The 17401-nt window shown below is 40.3% G+C and overlaps 1 protein-coding gene across 1 annotated transcript in view; it reads right to left on the reverse strand.

The window, feature by feature from the left end:
* Positions 1 to 17401, reverse strand: part of MAP3K5 (mitogen-activated protein kinase kinase kinase 5) — a gene marked incomplete at its 5' end in the record, with an annotated part of 215481 nt that overhangs the window by 48550 nt on the left and 149530 nt on the right. Inside the window, 2 exons of the mRNA XM_082668935.1 lie at positions 1728 to 1861; positions 15342 to 15423. Coding sequence (XP_082525061.1) covers positions 1728 to 1861; positions 15342 to 15423 — 216 coding nt within the window. The remainder of the gene's footprint in view (positions 1 to 1727; positions 1862 to 15341; positions 15424 to 17401) is intronic.

A 17401-nucleotide genomic window follows, 5' to 3' on the forward strand; every position in this document is an offset into this window, starting at 1 on the left:
CAGCATTGAAGTTTGGCCGAATAAGAAATGTTGCAACAAGAGACTCAATCCAATTCTCTCCCTTTCAGAGTCTGAATCCACAACATGTAGAAAATGTAAATAATTGATTGTAGGAGCAGCTACCTTACAAAGAGAAGCCGTAAGAAAAGCTATGAGGCAGCAGAAATCATGAGATTGAGAGAAGAGAGAATTGTTTGGAGAAACAAATGGTAGGACAGGGCACTGGAGCACGGAGCAGCAGATAACCCTGCCACCACAGCTGTCCTGCTCCCCGCACAACTTTCTTGTTCCTAAAAACCATTCCATCTTCCTCAAGGCCCCATTATGTGTGGTTCAAACCATTTCCTCAAATATTTCTTCTCCTTCTCTTTTCTTTCTGGTATTCCCTTTAGGTATGTCACACCTTTTATAGTCAGCTCACAGTTTTTGGATGTTCTGTTCAATTTTTTCAGTCTTTTTTTCCTCTTTGCTTATCAGTTTCGAATGTTTCTATCGACATATCCTCAAACTCATTTCTGTTACAGTGTTTTTCACCTCTAGCATTTCTTTTCCATTCTTTCTTAGCATTTCCATCTCTCCATTTACACTGACATCTGTTCTTGAATGTTTTCTACTTTTTCCAGTAGAGCCCTTAGCGTATTAATCACAGTTGTTTTAAATTTGCCAGTCTGATAATTCCAACATCCCTGTCATATCTGAGTCTGGTTCTAATGCTTGCTCTGTGTCTTCAAACTGTATTTGCTGCCTTTCAGTATGCTTTGTAAGAAAACCCAAAACAAACAAACAAAAAAAGCTGTGGAAATCTGGACACGATGTATTAGGTAAAAAGAACTCTGCTAAATAGACCTTTAGTGGTGTGGTGTTGAGGTGTGGGGTGAGGGGAGGCATCGTTCTGTGGTTTTGTGAATTAGTCTCTTGTCTTTTAGAGAGTCTGCACTGCTGAGCTGTGTACTTCACAAATGTTTCTCAGTCCCCGCTTCGGTGGAATAGGATGGCTAGAGGGGCCTGGGGTTGGGCATGTCTCTTCCCCTAGGTTAGTTAGGCTCTGATGACACAGAGTTTAGGCTCTGGTAGAATAGTTTCTCTTGAGGGCAGGCCTTGTTAAGAACAGGTGTATTTCCAAATGGTTATTTCCCCTCTACGTCCGCAGGAAGCCTGGGGAAGGGGACTTTCTCTGACATTCTTTGTGAGGATCTGATAGGGCTTCTGCCCTACAACTGTGTCTCCAGTGTGGGGGGCGGTGGTTTGTCCTGTGACGTCGCTTTTCCAACGGCTCGGAAAAAGTAAGAGTTGTTGATTTCTCAGTTTGTTCAGCTCTCCACTTGCTGTTTAGGATGGAGTGCTGACTTCCAACGTCATTACACGTCTGACCGGAAATTGGAACCCCTGGTTCAAACCATTTCTGCTGGTGCTTATTCCCCATCTATCTAGATAATAAACCAACCATGATCCAACATAACCTGAGCCCAACACACGCAGGACTATTCTCTTTTCTTCTCTTTGAAAGTCCTGTCCTTGTTACCTCGGAGATGCCATCCTTCCCCACTAAAGTGTTGTGCTTGAATCACTGAATGATGCAGCAGCTAAACTTCAGAGGGAGCTAACTAAAGCCATGGAGTTTTCAGACAGAGTTTCATTAATTAGAATATTACCAAAATATTTTTTAAAATGCTATTAACAACGAAAATACCTTAGAAAACAGCTTTCATTAGTCACAATTACTGTACCTGCTATCTCTCTCTGGGATTTCCTTAATGGCGATTCTGACTTGGTTGCTCATATCTCGACCTGCATAAACTATCCCATAAGTGCCTTTTCCTAAAACGACTCTGTCACCATTTTCGTCATATTCATAGTCATACTACAAAAGGAAAAAGGGGGAGAGAAGATTGAAAATTAGTTGCAGTCCACATTTTAAACATCAACTTTTTCCAAGAGCATTTTTTCTTATTTTATCAAATGGCTTTAACGAGGAAAAGAATAAGACGAAGTTCAAAGCAGCAGCTTCAAGAACCAAAATACAGACTCAGCATAGAGCAGAGTGTGTTCATATTTTCACAACTGTTATGAATAGAGGGGGGACTGTATTTAAATCTGTAAAGGTGCTTCTCCAAAAGCCCACTTGGAGTTTTCTACCCACTGAATCCTGGTTTTCACTGATTCTGGAGATGAGTATGATTAGCATCAATGTCTATCAATAGCTATCACATCTCATTAACCTTTCTTTTGTTTTTCAGCTTTTGGTACTATGAAAGTATTTCACGCTCTGCCAGGGGAATAAAACCACTGAAAGGCTTTGCTTAAGAGGAAAATTTTGAGGTCCTACTGGTTGACAATAATAAAGTAAGGATTATTTGTACTTCAGCCCCGATTCCCAATTCCCCAAGATTAAAAAACATTTTAAAAATAAAAATGAAGGAAACATTTCATTTTTGATGTAAAAAGGAAATATTTACAGCCCTAAACCCCAAAGCATCAAGCGTGTCAGCTGAATATGGAAAATGGATCAAATGAAAGGGGTATAGTGACATTTGGTAGAGAGGGACCTTCTCAGACCTGGAGGTGTCACCCAGCAAGGCACATCTTTTGTTGTGAACTTAAACTACAGGATTCAGGGTCATCAAATGATCAAGCCAAGTGTCTGTAGAAACCCAATGTAAAACTACAAACCAGCAGGGGAGACCATAAGCACAAGCTCCTTCTTTTGTCTACATTTTGCTAGAGTATAAAACTGACAGCATATAGCTAGGTTCAACTCACTGAAGGGTTTGAGTTAGCCATTAAAAAAAACCTGATTTCTAACATTCATAAACCTGCAAAGTTAACTTTAAAACAAAAAAATCATCCAAAAGAGGATAATGATCTGACAGTCACTAACAACATAGCCTTAAAATATACAGAGCTGACAAAATTACAGAGAAAAATAGACAAATATAAATCACAATAGGTTTTAACAGAACTCTTTTAGAAACCAATATATCTAGCAGACAAATTCAAAATAGAGACCCTAATGGCACAAATAACAAGTTTGGTATAACAAATACAGAGAGAACCCTGTATCCAGATATAAATTCCTTTTGTGCATATATGAAAGACATAAAATATTTAGTCACATATTAAGCCACAAAGAAAATTTAGACAAATTTCAAAGAATAGCTATCATAAAAACCATGATCTTTGACTATAAGATATTAAAAATAAGATAGCCAAAAGCTATGTTTGAAAACTGACTATTACAGTTTAAAATTATCAAGGGATTAAAAAGTAAATGATCATGGGAATTACAAAATAGTTGAAAAGAATGACAAGGAGATGAAAAATTTCATGGCTTTAAAGAATTGCATTAGATATAGACACTATGGAGAACAGTACAGAGCTTCCATAAAAACCTAAAAATAGAACTACCATACAACCCAGCAATCCCACTACTGGGCATATATGCTGAGAAAACCATAATTCAAAAAGAGTCATGTACCACAATGTTCATTGCAGCCCTATTTACAATAGCCAGGACATGGAAGCAACCTAAGTGTCCATTGACAAATGAGTGGATAAAGAAGATGTGGCACATATATACAATGGAATATTACTCAGCCATAAAAAGAAATGAAACTGAGTTATTTGTAGTGAGGTGGATGGACCTAGAGACTGTCAAACAGAGTGAAGTAAGTCAGAAAGAGAAAAACAAATACCGTATGCTAACACATATATATGGAATCTAAAAAAAAAATGGTAATGAAGAACCTAGGGGCAGGACAGGAATAAAGACGTAGACATAGGGAATGCACTTGAGGACACGGGGAGGGGGAAGGGTAAGCTGGGACAAAGTGAGAGAGTGGCATGGACATATATACACTACCAAATCTAAAATAGACAGCTAGTGGGAAGCAGCTGCATAGCACAGGGAGATCAGCTTGGTGCTTTGTGTCCACGTATAGGGGTGGGATAGGGAGGGTGGGAGGGAGACGCAAGACGGAGGAGATATGGGGATATATGTATACGTATAGCTGATTCACTTTGTTATAAAGCAGAAACTAACACACCATTGTAAAGCAATTATACTCCAATAAAGATGTTAAAAAAAAGAATTGCATTAGAAAAGAAAGGAAAATTTTAAATGATCAAGTTAAGTGGTCAGTCAAGAAAATACAAAAAAGAAGAATATATTACTATCCAAAGACAGTAGAATAAGTTTCTGGTTTTGGCAATACAGTAGGCTAGGTATGTGAAAATGTTGGGCTTCCCTGGTGGCGCAGTGGTTAAGAATCCACCTGCCAATGCAGGGGACACGGGTTCGATCCCTGGTCCGGGAAAATCCCACATGCTGTGGAGCAACTAAGTCTGTGCGCCACAACTACTAAGCCTGTGCTCTAGAGCCCACGAGCCACAACTACAGAGCCCGTATGCCACAACTACTGAAGACCGTGCACCTAGAGCCTGTGCTCCACACCATAACGAACAGTAGCCCCCACTCACCGCAACTAGAGAAAGCCTGTGCACAGCAATGAAGACCCAATGCAGCCAATAAATAAATAAATAAATAAAATTTAAAAAAAATTATCACTTAAAAAAAAAAAAGAAAATGTTCCTGTCCAAAATACCTAGATAAAATAAAATACTTCTATTGCCTAGCCAGGCTTATAAAAACATAAAGAAGACTTCAAGGAGCTAGAGATTAAGAGGAAAAGGAACACTAAAGGGATAATCACAAGAAATGATGTCCCTGCAGCCCAAGCGGTGGGGATGAGGGCAGGGCTTTCAGACTTATTAATCTAGGGCAGAGGTTGGCAAACACTTTCTGTAAATGGCCAGATATTGAATATTTTCAGATTTGTGAGCCAAACGATCTCTGTGGCATTGACTCAACTCTGCCACTGTAAACAGCCTATTCAAATGGGCATGGTTTTGTTCCAATAAGACTTTATTTACCAAGGGAAGTGGTGGGCTGGATTTGGTCTTTGGGCTCCAATTCACCAATTCCTTATCTGAGACTTTGGTCTTAATGGTCATTGGGGACAGGAAATGAAGCCTTGTGCCTATGCAAGGTGAGGAGCTGGAACACATAAAACCAGGGTCCTTGAGGACTATAACATGGTGAGATGGTAGATTAGAAAAAAGTCAGCCCACTGCACTGAGAAACAAAAAGAAAGCTTATCTGTCTTAGACTAAGCTCTGAGTTGACAAAAACAAGTCTCCTCTGAATACTTCCAACCATTGGCCGATCCTCATGCTGTCTGAAGTTTACATTTACACTTACAATTAATACCCGTAATTGGTCTTGAGCCTGGGAAATCCCTGGAGTGACAACAGAAACACAGCAAAACATTTAAAAGGAAGACTCCCTTAACACAGGCTATGCAGGATTCTCACTGATAATGCACCACTGAAATTGAGCTCACAATCCAAAATTTTAAAATATATAATGAAACAATTCACCATCAGTGAGTGTTGGCTGATTTGACAAATATCAATCCCTAAAATTTCACAAAATAAAACAAATTGAAATGCTAAAATAAGTACATTTAACATAAAGATATAAAATAAGAAATCCACAACATGAGAAAAGGATAAGACACTCTAAAAAAGGCCAGACAGATTTGAGACAGACTCAAACCTAACCTCCAGAAGTTGAGCCCTAAGTAGGAGAAGTAAAAATAAATTCACACTCAGATATGATATAGGGAAACTACAAAATATGAAAGACAAAGAGAAGATCATAAAAGAAAGCAGAGATAACAAGGACAAATTACCTACAAAGTAGGTAATCAGATTACTTGGTGAGCTCTCTGGGGTATACACTCTCAACTTGAGAGACCACTGTCACAGAGGATGAGGAATATGGGGGCATACTGTTACCAGCTTGTTTATTTGTTTCCAATAGGTTTCCAGGCCTTGACAGAAGGCAATCAGGCTGTATGCTTTTGGGGAAAGCTATGCCCACATGCTAGGACCGAGTGAGCACTGGTCTCCCTGTTGTAGACCCTTCTTTGGCAGAGGAAAGAGGCCAAGCTTTGGAAGACAGGTGTCTACTTGCCCGGTGGCAACACTGTACCCAATGTACAATAGAGAATACTCCTAGCTACCTAATATATGGTTGAAGGCTGTCTTAGACCAGAGGAGAAAACTAGATATGTTTACAGGATGAGAGAATAGGAAACAGGGATCATTTAGCAATTTCCCCACACTAAGATAAAACTCCAGCAAAGAGGCAGTAAACATAGTCCAAAAATTCCACTTGAAGGAGTCCAAGTCTCTACACCCAACTCCTGTGGCCCGGACTTCTGCCATGCTGTACCATGCATGCCGGAACTCTACCAGCCAGGACCCAGGCTGGCAGGAGGCAGGACAGGGACCATCACCAAAGTAGCTCATCTTCGCCAGTGTGTCTATCAAAGGGACAGAAACCTGTACACTGAACCTAGTACTACCACCACCTTACATTATTATAATGCACTATAATTAAAAGAAAAAAAACCAGCTTTCAATAACCTACCTCATTTGATGGTCATAATAAGCCTTTGTCATAGTAGGGAAGGTCTATGATTAGCTCCAATTTACAAATGATCAAAAGTATCTTCCACTGAAAGTATGTCAGAGCAGTGGTTTAAACCAGCTCATCAGGTTCCAGGTTTTCTGTTCCTTCTACTGCCAATGGTGAAGGAAAATCCTTTTACAGCATGAGAGCTGCATCTTAGTTCTTAGTTCTGGTTCCAAACACCAGTACTGTAAAGATGTTCCAGCACATTGTCAATATCCAATGAATACCCATTCACTTATTCAAGCATACAGTAGACATCTCTTGGCCATCTTAGACTCCATTCTTCCCTTTCCCTTACTCCCCACATCAAACTGATTGCCAAATGCCACCAGGTTAATCCTCACTGCTCTTGCCTCATTTCAGGCCTTCCTTGCTTCTGTACTAATTCTACAGACTCTTAATTGGCCTCCCTGTCTTCTCCTCTCTTGTTGCCCTGTTCCCTAATTCATTCTCCATTAAGTGGACAGTGAACTTTCCAAAGTTCAAAGTTCCAAAGTGAGCTTTCCATGTTCATACCACTGCCTCTGCTTTATCCGTTCCTCATGACTTTCTGGATCAAATCCAAACTCCTTAGCCTGGCATCAATGCCCTTCAGGACCTTATTTCTGCCTCTGTGTCTAACCTTCTATCTCATCAGTGTCCCCCCAGAATTCCCAGGGAGGTTCCACAGATCTTTGTGCCTTTACACATATGCGTTTTCTACCTAGGTAATTCTGCCTTCAAAACAAGGAAGCTTTCTTGAACTGTCCACCTGACCCTCAAAAGCTGGGTTAGATTCTGGTCTGATATGCTTCCAAGGCCTTCTGCCCTCACTCGCTCACACCTTTTTCACTCTTCTCTTACCCAAATCTGCATTCCAGTCTGTACTCTGAGCTCTTTGAGAACAGGACTTTAATTTCTCTGTCCCTAGTCTTAGCCATATCTGGCTTGTAGTAGAGGCTCAGTGATTATTGGCTTAATTAATCAATCAGGCTATAAAAAAATTGATGAGACCCTTTTTAAAAACCAGGTGCCAAAACAAAACATTTAATGTTGCTATCCATTTATTTTTGATTGAAAGGAGCTTTGCCACAGGGATACTTACTTAACATAGAGAAGAATATATAAGCCTTGATGAAACTGCTCAAGTTTTAGTTTCCCTAAGGAATGTAAAGCATCAACAGACTACTCCTTTTTAAAAAAACAAAATTAAGTATAGAAGTTGACTCCTGTTAAATGACGTGGTCATGGGAAAAATCAAAAGGGCTTTCAATAAAACTGAAAACCGTTCCAATGGGTAGCTGCCGCTTGGTTTCTCCATCTTTTTTAACCCCTTTTTCCTATTCTTACAATACAGAGATATGAATTGAAAAAGCAGGCTTGAGAAAACTGCCCTGATCTACAAGAAGAGAGAATTATCTATGTGATGGCCAGAAAAAGTAGACCAGAGCATTGGCCAGAAGCCAAGGGAAGGCAGGGTCTGTCAAATGACAAGTAGGTAGAAAAAGGAAGGTGGGGACAAGGCAAATTCAGTATTTAAAAAAATAAAAATAAAATTACACTGCTTATATAGCTCGCATTCTATTTCTACTACAAAGGGCTAGCAACTCAGGCTGTTGCTGAGGGAGACCACTGCATTCTGAGGCAGTGATGAGGACGCTTCTAGAATCAGCCCTCTCTTGTTGCCTGCCCACAACTGCCTAAACTGGCACTGGGAGGAGAATGAGCGTAGGAAGACAGTCCTGACAAGGCCAAACAACGAAGTGATGACTCACTTAGTCCTTGCACCGTCCAAGGATCCACAGTAAAACAGCCACCTTCTAAAAAGCCATGTACTTCCCCCGGCACTTAATCACCTTAGCTGAGTAGTCACCTCAAAAAGCCAAACGATAGCTTTGCTAATTTTCAGTCTATATCGCCTTAGTAATATGTAAATGCTGAAAACATTAATAACTACATTAATTCATTTCATAATTCATGAAAACATTAATGCTACTAATAGCATTAATAGAATAGGAAAAACGCTGCAGGTACAGATATCTAATCTCATAGCTCTCTCCTCCCTCAGATCTTTACTCAGACCTTCCCTTCTCAAGGAGCCTTCCCTGGCTTCCTTGTCTAAAATTATACACCCTGTTTCACTGTAACTTCCTAAATCCTTCCCTGCCTAATTTTTCTCCTCTATACTGATCATTATCAAATATAGCATGTATTTCACTTATTTACTATCAGTCTCCCACTATACTGCAAGCTCAGTGAAGACAGGGATTTTCTGTATTTTGTTCTCTGCTGGATCCCCAGCGCCTAGAGAGTGACTTCCACAGGTGTCGAATAAACATTTGTTGAGTGAACTGATAGAATCCACTTGGACCCACTAATGTGGTACCAAGATTATTTTAAGCTGAAAACATCTGAATAAATTGCAGCTGCAGAAAAAGCCTTATCTAAACTTTTTTTGCTGACTTAAGCAAAGTCTCTCGAAAATACAGCTGCCATGATCCCCTCTCCAGGAGGTTTAGGACCACTTACACCTGGATAAGAAATGACTAAACCAAACCTTTTCAAAACTTTCAGTACCTTCCACTTGTTTCTCATTAGTTTCCCACCATGTTGCTTTCCCTTGAAGTCCTATTAAGAACTTTCCTTATTAAGATAAATAAACTCTTAACTCTAGTTGTTCAGGAATCACTTCTTTGCGTGTTCCCTCGTACAGAAATAAACTTTGTCTTTTCTTCTGTAATCTGTCTTTCGTCAGTTAATTTGCAGGCTCCCAATTACTGAACCTGAGGTGGTAGAGGAAAAAGTTTTTTTTCTCACAACAGAATAAATGAATGAGTAACAAACTGATATTCTTATCATACAACACCAGTAGTGATAGCTTTTCTCAGGCAGTGCAGTAATTGTGGATGTTCAACTTGAGATCTGTACAAAAACAGAAACAGGATGCCAAAGAAAAACAAACCAGTGTGCTACTGGATGACTCTGAATTGATTTAAATGAATTCTAAACCATCATTCACTGTTAATGTCTGTCTGTGAGACAAATCAACAGAAAAAAAAACGGTAAGGTATTTCATCATCCGGCAGATGTCTGAGTGAAAGGAAAACATTCCTTTTATCTTGCTTGTCCCTAACCCATCCCACAAGGGGGCAACTTCCTCTCTATGCACCCTGGAAACTACATATAAACAGGTTCACAGGGCCAGCTGCTATGATTACCTGAGGCTTGTGTCAATCATATGCCCATTTTGATAAAACAGTGAGGTAAATATTACAAATGCATTAAAGAAAAAGGACGAGGAGGGGAAAAGAGAGGGAGAATATATGTATGTTTGGGAGAGGCATGAGGAGGAAGACAACATATTCTGTATTGAACACCAAAGTACCTCAGTAATTTATGGCTTTTTCAAGGAACTAAAAGAGAGAGAGTGAGAGAGAGAGAGAGAGAGAGAGAGAGAGATGAAGAGAATGGGTTGAGTGGCTTGATTATGGTATTCAGCTTGATTATGGACTTAACATTGATTAAACAATCTTCAAGCTCATTTCCCAGCATTTACTCTGCCCCCCTGCAATCCACATCCCCCTCCCCCCAGTTTGAGATATGGTTTAAACAGCTCTGGTTTTGTCACTCCCCAGCTTCAAACCCTTCTAAGCCTTCTGAATGAACTTCTGCTTGGATGCCTGACACCATGCAAGACTGTGGTGAAAAGGGAAAGAGAGCCACAGTCCAGCCTTGGGATGTAAACAGTCTGGTGCAGGCTACTGAATTACAAGGCAGTGAGAAGAGCTAGGGCAGAGGAGTGGGCAAAAATGCTGTAAGAGCAGAGAAAAGTGAGAAGGGGTGTTGAAAATGATTCAAAAGTAAAATGATTCAAAAGTCAAAATGACCCTTGAGCTGGATCTTAAAAAATTAGGAAGCAGTCACCAAGTAGGACAAAGCAGAAAAAGCATGTGGAGTTGGGCACCTGCACGTCAAGCCCAGAGGCAGGAACAGCCTGGCTGTCTGAATAATGGAAGGGAGTTCGGCATTGCTGGACCGCAGAGTGCAAAGGAAAGCTAAGTTACAGCCAGGGAGGTAAGAATGTTCTATGGTGTGGAAATCTTCTACAAAGAGTAGCATCAAAGCTTTTTCATTTTAAGTTTTAAATTTTTTCAATACCATTTGCAGCGACATGGATGGACCTAGAGATCATCACACTGAGTGAAGTAAGTCACAGAGAGAAAGACAAATATATAATATCGCTTATATGTGGAATCTAAAAAAATGGTACAAATGAACTTATTTACAAAACAGAAATAGAGTCACAGATGTAGAAAACAAACGTATGGTTACCAGGGGGGAACGGGGCGGTGGGGGGAGGAGGGATAAATTGGGAGATTGGGATTGACATATACACACTAGTATATATAGAATAGATAACTAATAAGGGTCTATTGAATAGCATGGGGAACTCTATTCAGTACTCTGTAATGATCCATATGGGAATAGAATCTAAAAAAGAGTGGCTATATGTGTATGTATAACTGACTCACTTTACTGTACAGCAGAAACTAATACAACATTGTAAATTAACTGTACTCCAATTTAAAAAATTAAGAAAAAAACAAAACAAAACTTTTTAATTAGGGGAGTCACTGGATTAAATCTGCCTGAGAGATCTCTCCAGTGATGGCAGGGACAGTGTATTGATGGCAGGAGAGATATCAGGCCACATGAGAGATTCTGAGGACCTGAGATGGGGGACTGATGGAATGGGGTGAGGGACTAGAGAAAATGCTGGGGGTGAGGCTGGAGCAGAAGTTGCTCTGAGGTGTCTGGCTTGGGTAACAGTGTAGATGCCCTTGTTCTTAGTGAAGCTATGAAAGGCTGGGAGAACAAAAACAGGGACCACAGCTGATAAGTGTTAGAACTCTTACAGTTAACTGTAATTCATTGTTCAGTGATTTCAATATAAATTTATTAATACATTAAACTATTTAAGATATGGGTTCATAACCCTTCCATTTCAAAAGACAGCCTTGAATCAAAAAACATGGCCTTGAATCAAAAGAAGTTGTTTCTCTTTCTGTTTAAAAACAGAAAAGTCCACTGAAAGTGGTATTGAGCTATATTTAAAAGACCTGGTACAGTTTATACTAACCTTGAAAATTATAAAAAATGTGAGCTAGGAAAGGACATTTAAGATCTTCTTGTTCAACTCTCATGTAAGGAATGATATCATCTTAACCCAGCAGGAGTAAGGATTTTGTCCAAAGTTATAAAACTGGCTACTGGCAAAGTTAGAGCCAGAACCCAAGACCACTGACCCCAGCACAAGGATCTTACCAGAGCAGAGTCTAATATGATCAGTTGGAGGAGGGGTCTGACCATGACCCGAAGGAGGCTGAATCCCTCCCACAACTATAATGCTTCAAAGAAACCTTGGTTTTTTAAATCAAAAAGAAAAGTAAATCTTAACTTGGGCTTAGAATAAGAAGTTTTTCAAACACCAGGAAGTCTAAGGATTAGCTTCAAATTTGTGGTTTATGGAACCACATTAATAGTTAATGTTTGCCAAATGCTGATGCCACCCCAAGTGAAGTTAAAAACTTTTTAAAAGCATCTGATCTTTCCAACATTTTAATTTTGTTTTGGGCCAAGGTACCCAAAGGCTTCAGGAATAATTGGCACATGTATTGAAACAATTTTAATTCTATCTCAAATGAAGGTAAAGACCAGAAAATAATTATTCTGCATATAAATCTCCAAAGGAATCCTTCTTGTTTATACTATGAAGAATGGGAAGAGGAGGAATTATTTTTGCTACGTCATTGATGGGCTGAAGTTTGAGTTCAGTTTGTGGTAATGAAATTAAGGAATTCATTTTAATCAAATATTTAGAATACTGAAAAAATAATGTTAGTCGAGAATGTTGAAAATAGCTAAGAAATGTGATCAAGGGTATAATGGAGTTATCATAAGTTATGTAAAAATATAAGTTAAAGTTATTTAATAACTCATATTGTATAGGTGTTCTGGCTACAAAGGGACATTCCGTGAGAGGGAGAGCCAAGATGGATTTCATCATCTTCACAGCCCAGCACATCACCGTATCCATTCATTAATGTTATGCTAACAGAACACCCAAGACTACAACATCAGCAATGTCACTAGTGGCAAAATGGCAAACTAAGCCAAAATATTACTTCAATACTTAAAACAGGTACTCTTGAATTCACTGTATAGACTATACAGTCCACTGGGAATACTGCAGAAGTCATTCTATGTCATAGACTTTAAATTATTCTGATAGAATGCAAAGGACAGAAGTACACGAGTGTTTTTCTAACATTAAAAGGATAATGGGACTTCCCTGGTGGCGCAGTGGTTAAGTCTCTGTGCTCCCAGTGCAGGGGGCCCGGGTTCGATCCCTGGTCAGGGAACTAGATCCCACATGCATGCCGTAACTGACAGTTCATATGCCACAACTAAGGAGCCCGCAAGCCTCAACTAAGACCTGACACAACCAAATAAAAATAAATAAATATTTTTTTTTTTTTTTTTTTTTTTAAGGAATAGTATACCTGTGCTTTCTTGAGAAGTATGAGTTAGGAGCACTTTGATGAATCGGAGAGCACTGGTATGAGATGGTTTTTGTAAGGTCAGTAGACCTACTAAAACTCTCTGGATATTCCTAGGAAGAAACCTGAGCACTTTCCTCCATCTTTGGCTGGTGAGTGTTCTCAGCGTTTGCAGGAGAACTGTCTGATCAAGAAGGGTGTCTTACAAAATCCACCCCATTTAGTACCACTGCACACAGATCAGGAGACCTTGACCCTGGATCTTCTTGACAGCTCTCTGAACAGTGATCTACCTACCCCTTTTACATTATAGGAGACTGAGTCAGGAAAATCAGCTGGCCAGATTCACCACAAATTCTAAGGCAATTAAAGCCATGTTCTGCAATGCATAGGGTTAAATGAGTTTCTAAAGCAGAGTCTCTCAACTGTTGATTCAATCAATTATGAAGACCAAGCTTGTCTAACATGGCTACCATAGCCTGTCTGCGCTATGTGTATTTTGGGTAAGATGGATTTAGTTTTTCAAAGAAGGGTATGAAATAAAGGATAGCTATCACTGTTACTGCTTTTGTAAACCCAGCAATTTATGATATTGTAAAGTAACTTTATGGATTTTCAAATCTATCCACTTGCTAATTTATTACTAATGGAACTGTTTCATTTTCATTTTCTTTGTTAACTTTTACCCTGGCCATTGCTATGTATCAAGTGATTCTAAATTTAACCCAAATAAAAACAGAGATAATGAGGTGCAGTCAAAAGAGCACTGATGTAGAAACCAAGAGATCTAGTTCCTACCCACAATCACTTAAATAAGAAAATATAACAGTGCAAAATATAAAGCATAACAAATAAGAAGTATTGTCTATAGTACTTCTGCAGACAGCAAGCTAGTGCGTGGGGAAGATTTCTTTTTTCCTAATTAGGCCTATCATCTTTTTATAACTTAAAGGAAAGAGGCTTAGGCTTAGCCAGGAATATCAAAAGCTACACAACTGCTAGAGAAGTATAGAACTTAACTACAGGCAGAATTAACAATTGGTTATTATATTTAAATTTCCCTCGACTGTTACCCTACTACTTCAACGCTTACCTAAAACTTCTAGCCTACGAGATGACATTATCCAAGTGATCTAATACACTAGGTATACCAGTCAGGTTGGTGTTCTAGTTTCTTCAATTTCAGTTTGACATTAGAAATGTAATTTTCATATTGCTTGGATTCAGAATTCGGTCCCAAGTCATACACTGGGAAAGGCTTGGAGGAAACAAGAGGCCCACTACCACGCCTGGAGAAGCGTCAACCTTCAGACACTGAAGATGCTCTAGTGCGAGAGTCAGCTCTCTTGAAAGTCCCCAGCACTGTCCTCACTGTGGTGGCAGCCTGTGCTATACACAGCAGAAAGACATGATGGAGAAAATGGACACAGTCGAAAAATAGGTGTCTGCAGTGTACTGTATCTAGGAGGCACAAGGAAAAGCACTGCGGTCAGAGCAACAGCACTGGGGTGATTGTTATCACCTCCTCTCTCTTTTTTTGGGGGGAGGGTACGTGGGCCTCTCACCGCTGTGGCCTCTCCCACCGCGGAGCACAGCCTCCGGACGCACAGGCTCAGCGGCCATGGCTCACGGGCCCAGCCGCTCCGCGGCATGTGGGATCTTCCTGGACTGGGGCACGAACCCGCGTCCCCTGCATCGGCAGGCGGACTCTCAACCACTGCGCCACCAGGGAAGCCCTCATCTCCTCTCTTTATTCTGTTAATCTTCCATTGTTTCAGGTTCTCTGCTTAAGCATACAAATGAGGACCACGAATGCTTCTAACATTCAGAATTTTCACTGAATTTTGCTTGTCTGAATTGCAACATAACTCAGAGAAGAAAAAATAATGTGTAAGGGCACTGTGACTCTTGCATTGAGGGCTATCAGCACCCTCAAAGGTAAAGCATAGTTACTCACATCAGAGTAAGACACAAAAAACTCAGTATTCCTGACTAAGAGTTCTCCAATGTTTGCTTTTTAGCCCTTTTTAACCAAAGGAATTCTAGAAGCTGCTTTTAAACATTAAGGGAAAGTTTACAGACTCTGGCTGAGCTCTCTACCCTTTGTCACTACTCACGAAGCACGCGCGTGCGCGCGCGCGCGCACACACACACACACACACACACACACACCCCTTTCCCTCAGTAAAGCTTTAAATAGTTCATTCTAAAAAATTAGCCACAGAGAAATTTAGTAAAATGAACTCAGAAACCAAAGTCATTACCTCCAGGGAGTCACCTTCACAATCTCCTTCCTCTGTATTTCTCCCCTTCTCTTCAGTAATGGTGTTCACCATTTCAAAAAACCTGCAGTGAAAATTGGTATGTGGTCACTCGTAATATATAAGATATTACATATAAGCAAGCACGTTTCAAAGTGACTTCAGAGCAAAACAAATGGGACCTAGAAGAGTCAGGCAATAAACAAAATATCAGCATCAGTGCGAAAAATATGATTTTTCATATTTTTGGTAGGATTTGCCGGAAATTTCTGACCTAATGCCTCAAGTAATAGTAACATGATATGTTACAGAATTAGAACAGTAAGGCTAGACAAGGTCACAGAAATGTTAAGAATGTGGACTTGAATATCATACCAAGGTTGCTAGTATTTGTGTGATTTGGGGCAAGTTTCTCCACCTCTCTGAGCCTCGTTCTTTAATTATAAATGGGGAATATGAGTACCTATCTTACAGGTTGTTGTGAAGATGACTTGAGGTAATACTTGTAAAGTGCTCAGCACAGGGCACTCATTAAATATTAGCTATTATTGTTTTGCTGCTGTTAATATTACTATTTTTAATGGGACATAACAAAAATACCCAGATTCTGGAATAGTGTCTCTAAATTCTGAGCTGACTCTGCGACACAGTGTTGGCCACTACATTTGATCTCAGTTACTGAATCTTCTGCCTGAGCACCTCAGTGTCATACATGTGGGGTCCCATATATACAGTCTGCAAAATACTGATGGAATCAGGAACGGCTAGCTTGTATGTTTGTGACAGAAGCCACCTTTCTGTTGGTGACAAACATTTTCTTCAGGAACTATTCTTGTAAAGTTCCTTTTTTTTTTTTCTTCCTAGAGGTCATTTCAGAGCTCCCCCCCAAAATTATGGTAAGAAACACATTTCCCTCTGCAACGCTAGCTGTGTCTATCCATTCAGAAGGGATGCTAATGGTTTCTAGCCCAGAGGTGGAGTAAGGGAGGCACTGTGAACAGAACTGATGATCTCACAGGCAGGTGATGCTGTGCACTGCCAGCCCAAGGGAAGAGCAGGTTACTGTGTGACAAGAAAAGTCTCCCTAACACAACTCAGAACGTTTATGCTATCTCTGTACCTATGAGATAATAGAAAATAAATATTGGTCTCTGCCCCCCAGGTTCTGGCCCAGAACTCCTAAAACCCTTGTAAGTGATAAGAACACTACGAGCATCTCCTGTGTTCTAATATTTGTCTAAGACCCCATCTCTAACATAGGGCTCCTAAAACCTTCGTAAATTCCTAAGTGATACAGAACCAGGAGCATCTTTTGTTCTAACGAAGCGACTCTGGGTGGACTCCTGGATGGGGCTGGTCAAGACCAAGCCACGATCAGAAGCTTGGACTTTTCAGCTTCACTCCCCCACCTTCCTCCAGAGAGGGGAGAGGGGCTGGAAATAGAGTTAATAATTGTTCATGCTTACATGAGGAAGCCCCCATAAAATCCCAATAGTAGCGGGTTCAGAGAGCTTCTGGGTTGGTGGACATACCCATACAGGGAGGGTGATGCACCCCAACTCCACAGGGACAGAAGCTCCTGCACTGGGGACCCTCCCAGACCTCACCTTAGACATCGCTTCATCTGGCTGTTCATCTGTCTCATGTCCTTTAATAAACTGGTAAATGTAAGTAAGTGTTTCCCTGAGTTCTGTGAGCCTCTCTAGCAAATTAATCGAACCCAAGAAGGGGGTCGCTGGAACCTCTGATCTATAGCTGGTATATCTAAAGCACAGGTGATAATCTGGGCTTGTGACTGGTATCTGAAGTCAGGGGAAGAGACGGTCTATGGGACTGAGCCTTTAACCTGTGGGATCTCACTCTATCTCCAGGTAGACTGAGTTCAATTGTAGGTGTCACAGAGAATTGCTTGTTGTGGGGTAAAACCTCCACACATCTGGGGACCAGAAATGTCAGAAATAAAGTGTTTTGTGTGAGGAATAAAGGAGACACGAAGGAAAGAAACACAGTAGGGAAGAACTGGGTTTTTTTCCTACACAGGAAGGAAAAAACCTTTTCTTATA

Source organism: Grampus griseus (genome assembly GCF_964374135.1).
Source record: "Grampus griseus genome assembly, chromosome: 13".
Lineage (NCBI taxonomy): Eukaryota > Metazoa > Chordata > Mammalia > Artiodactyla > Delphinidae > Grampus > Grampus griseus.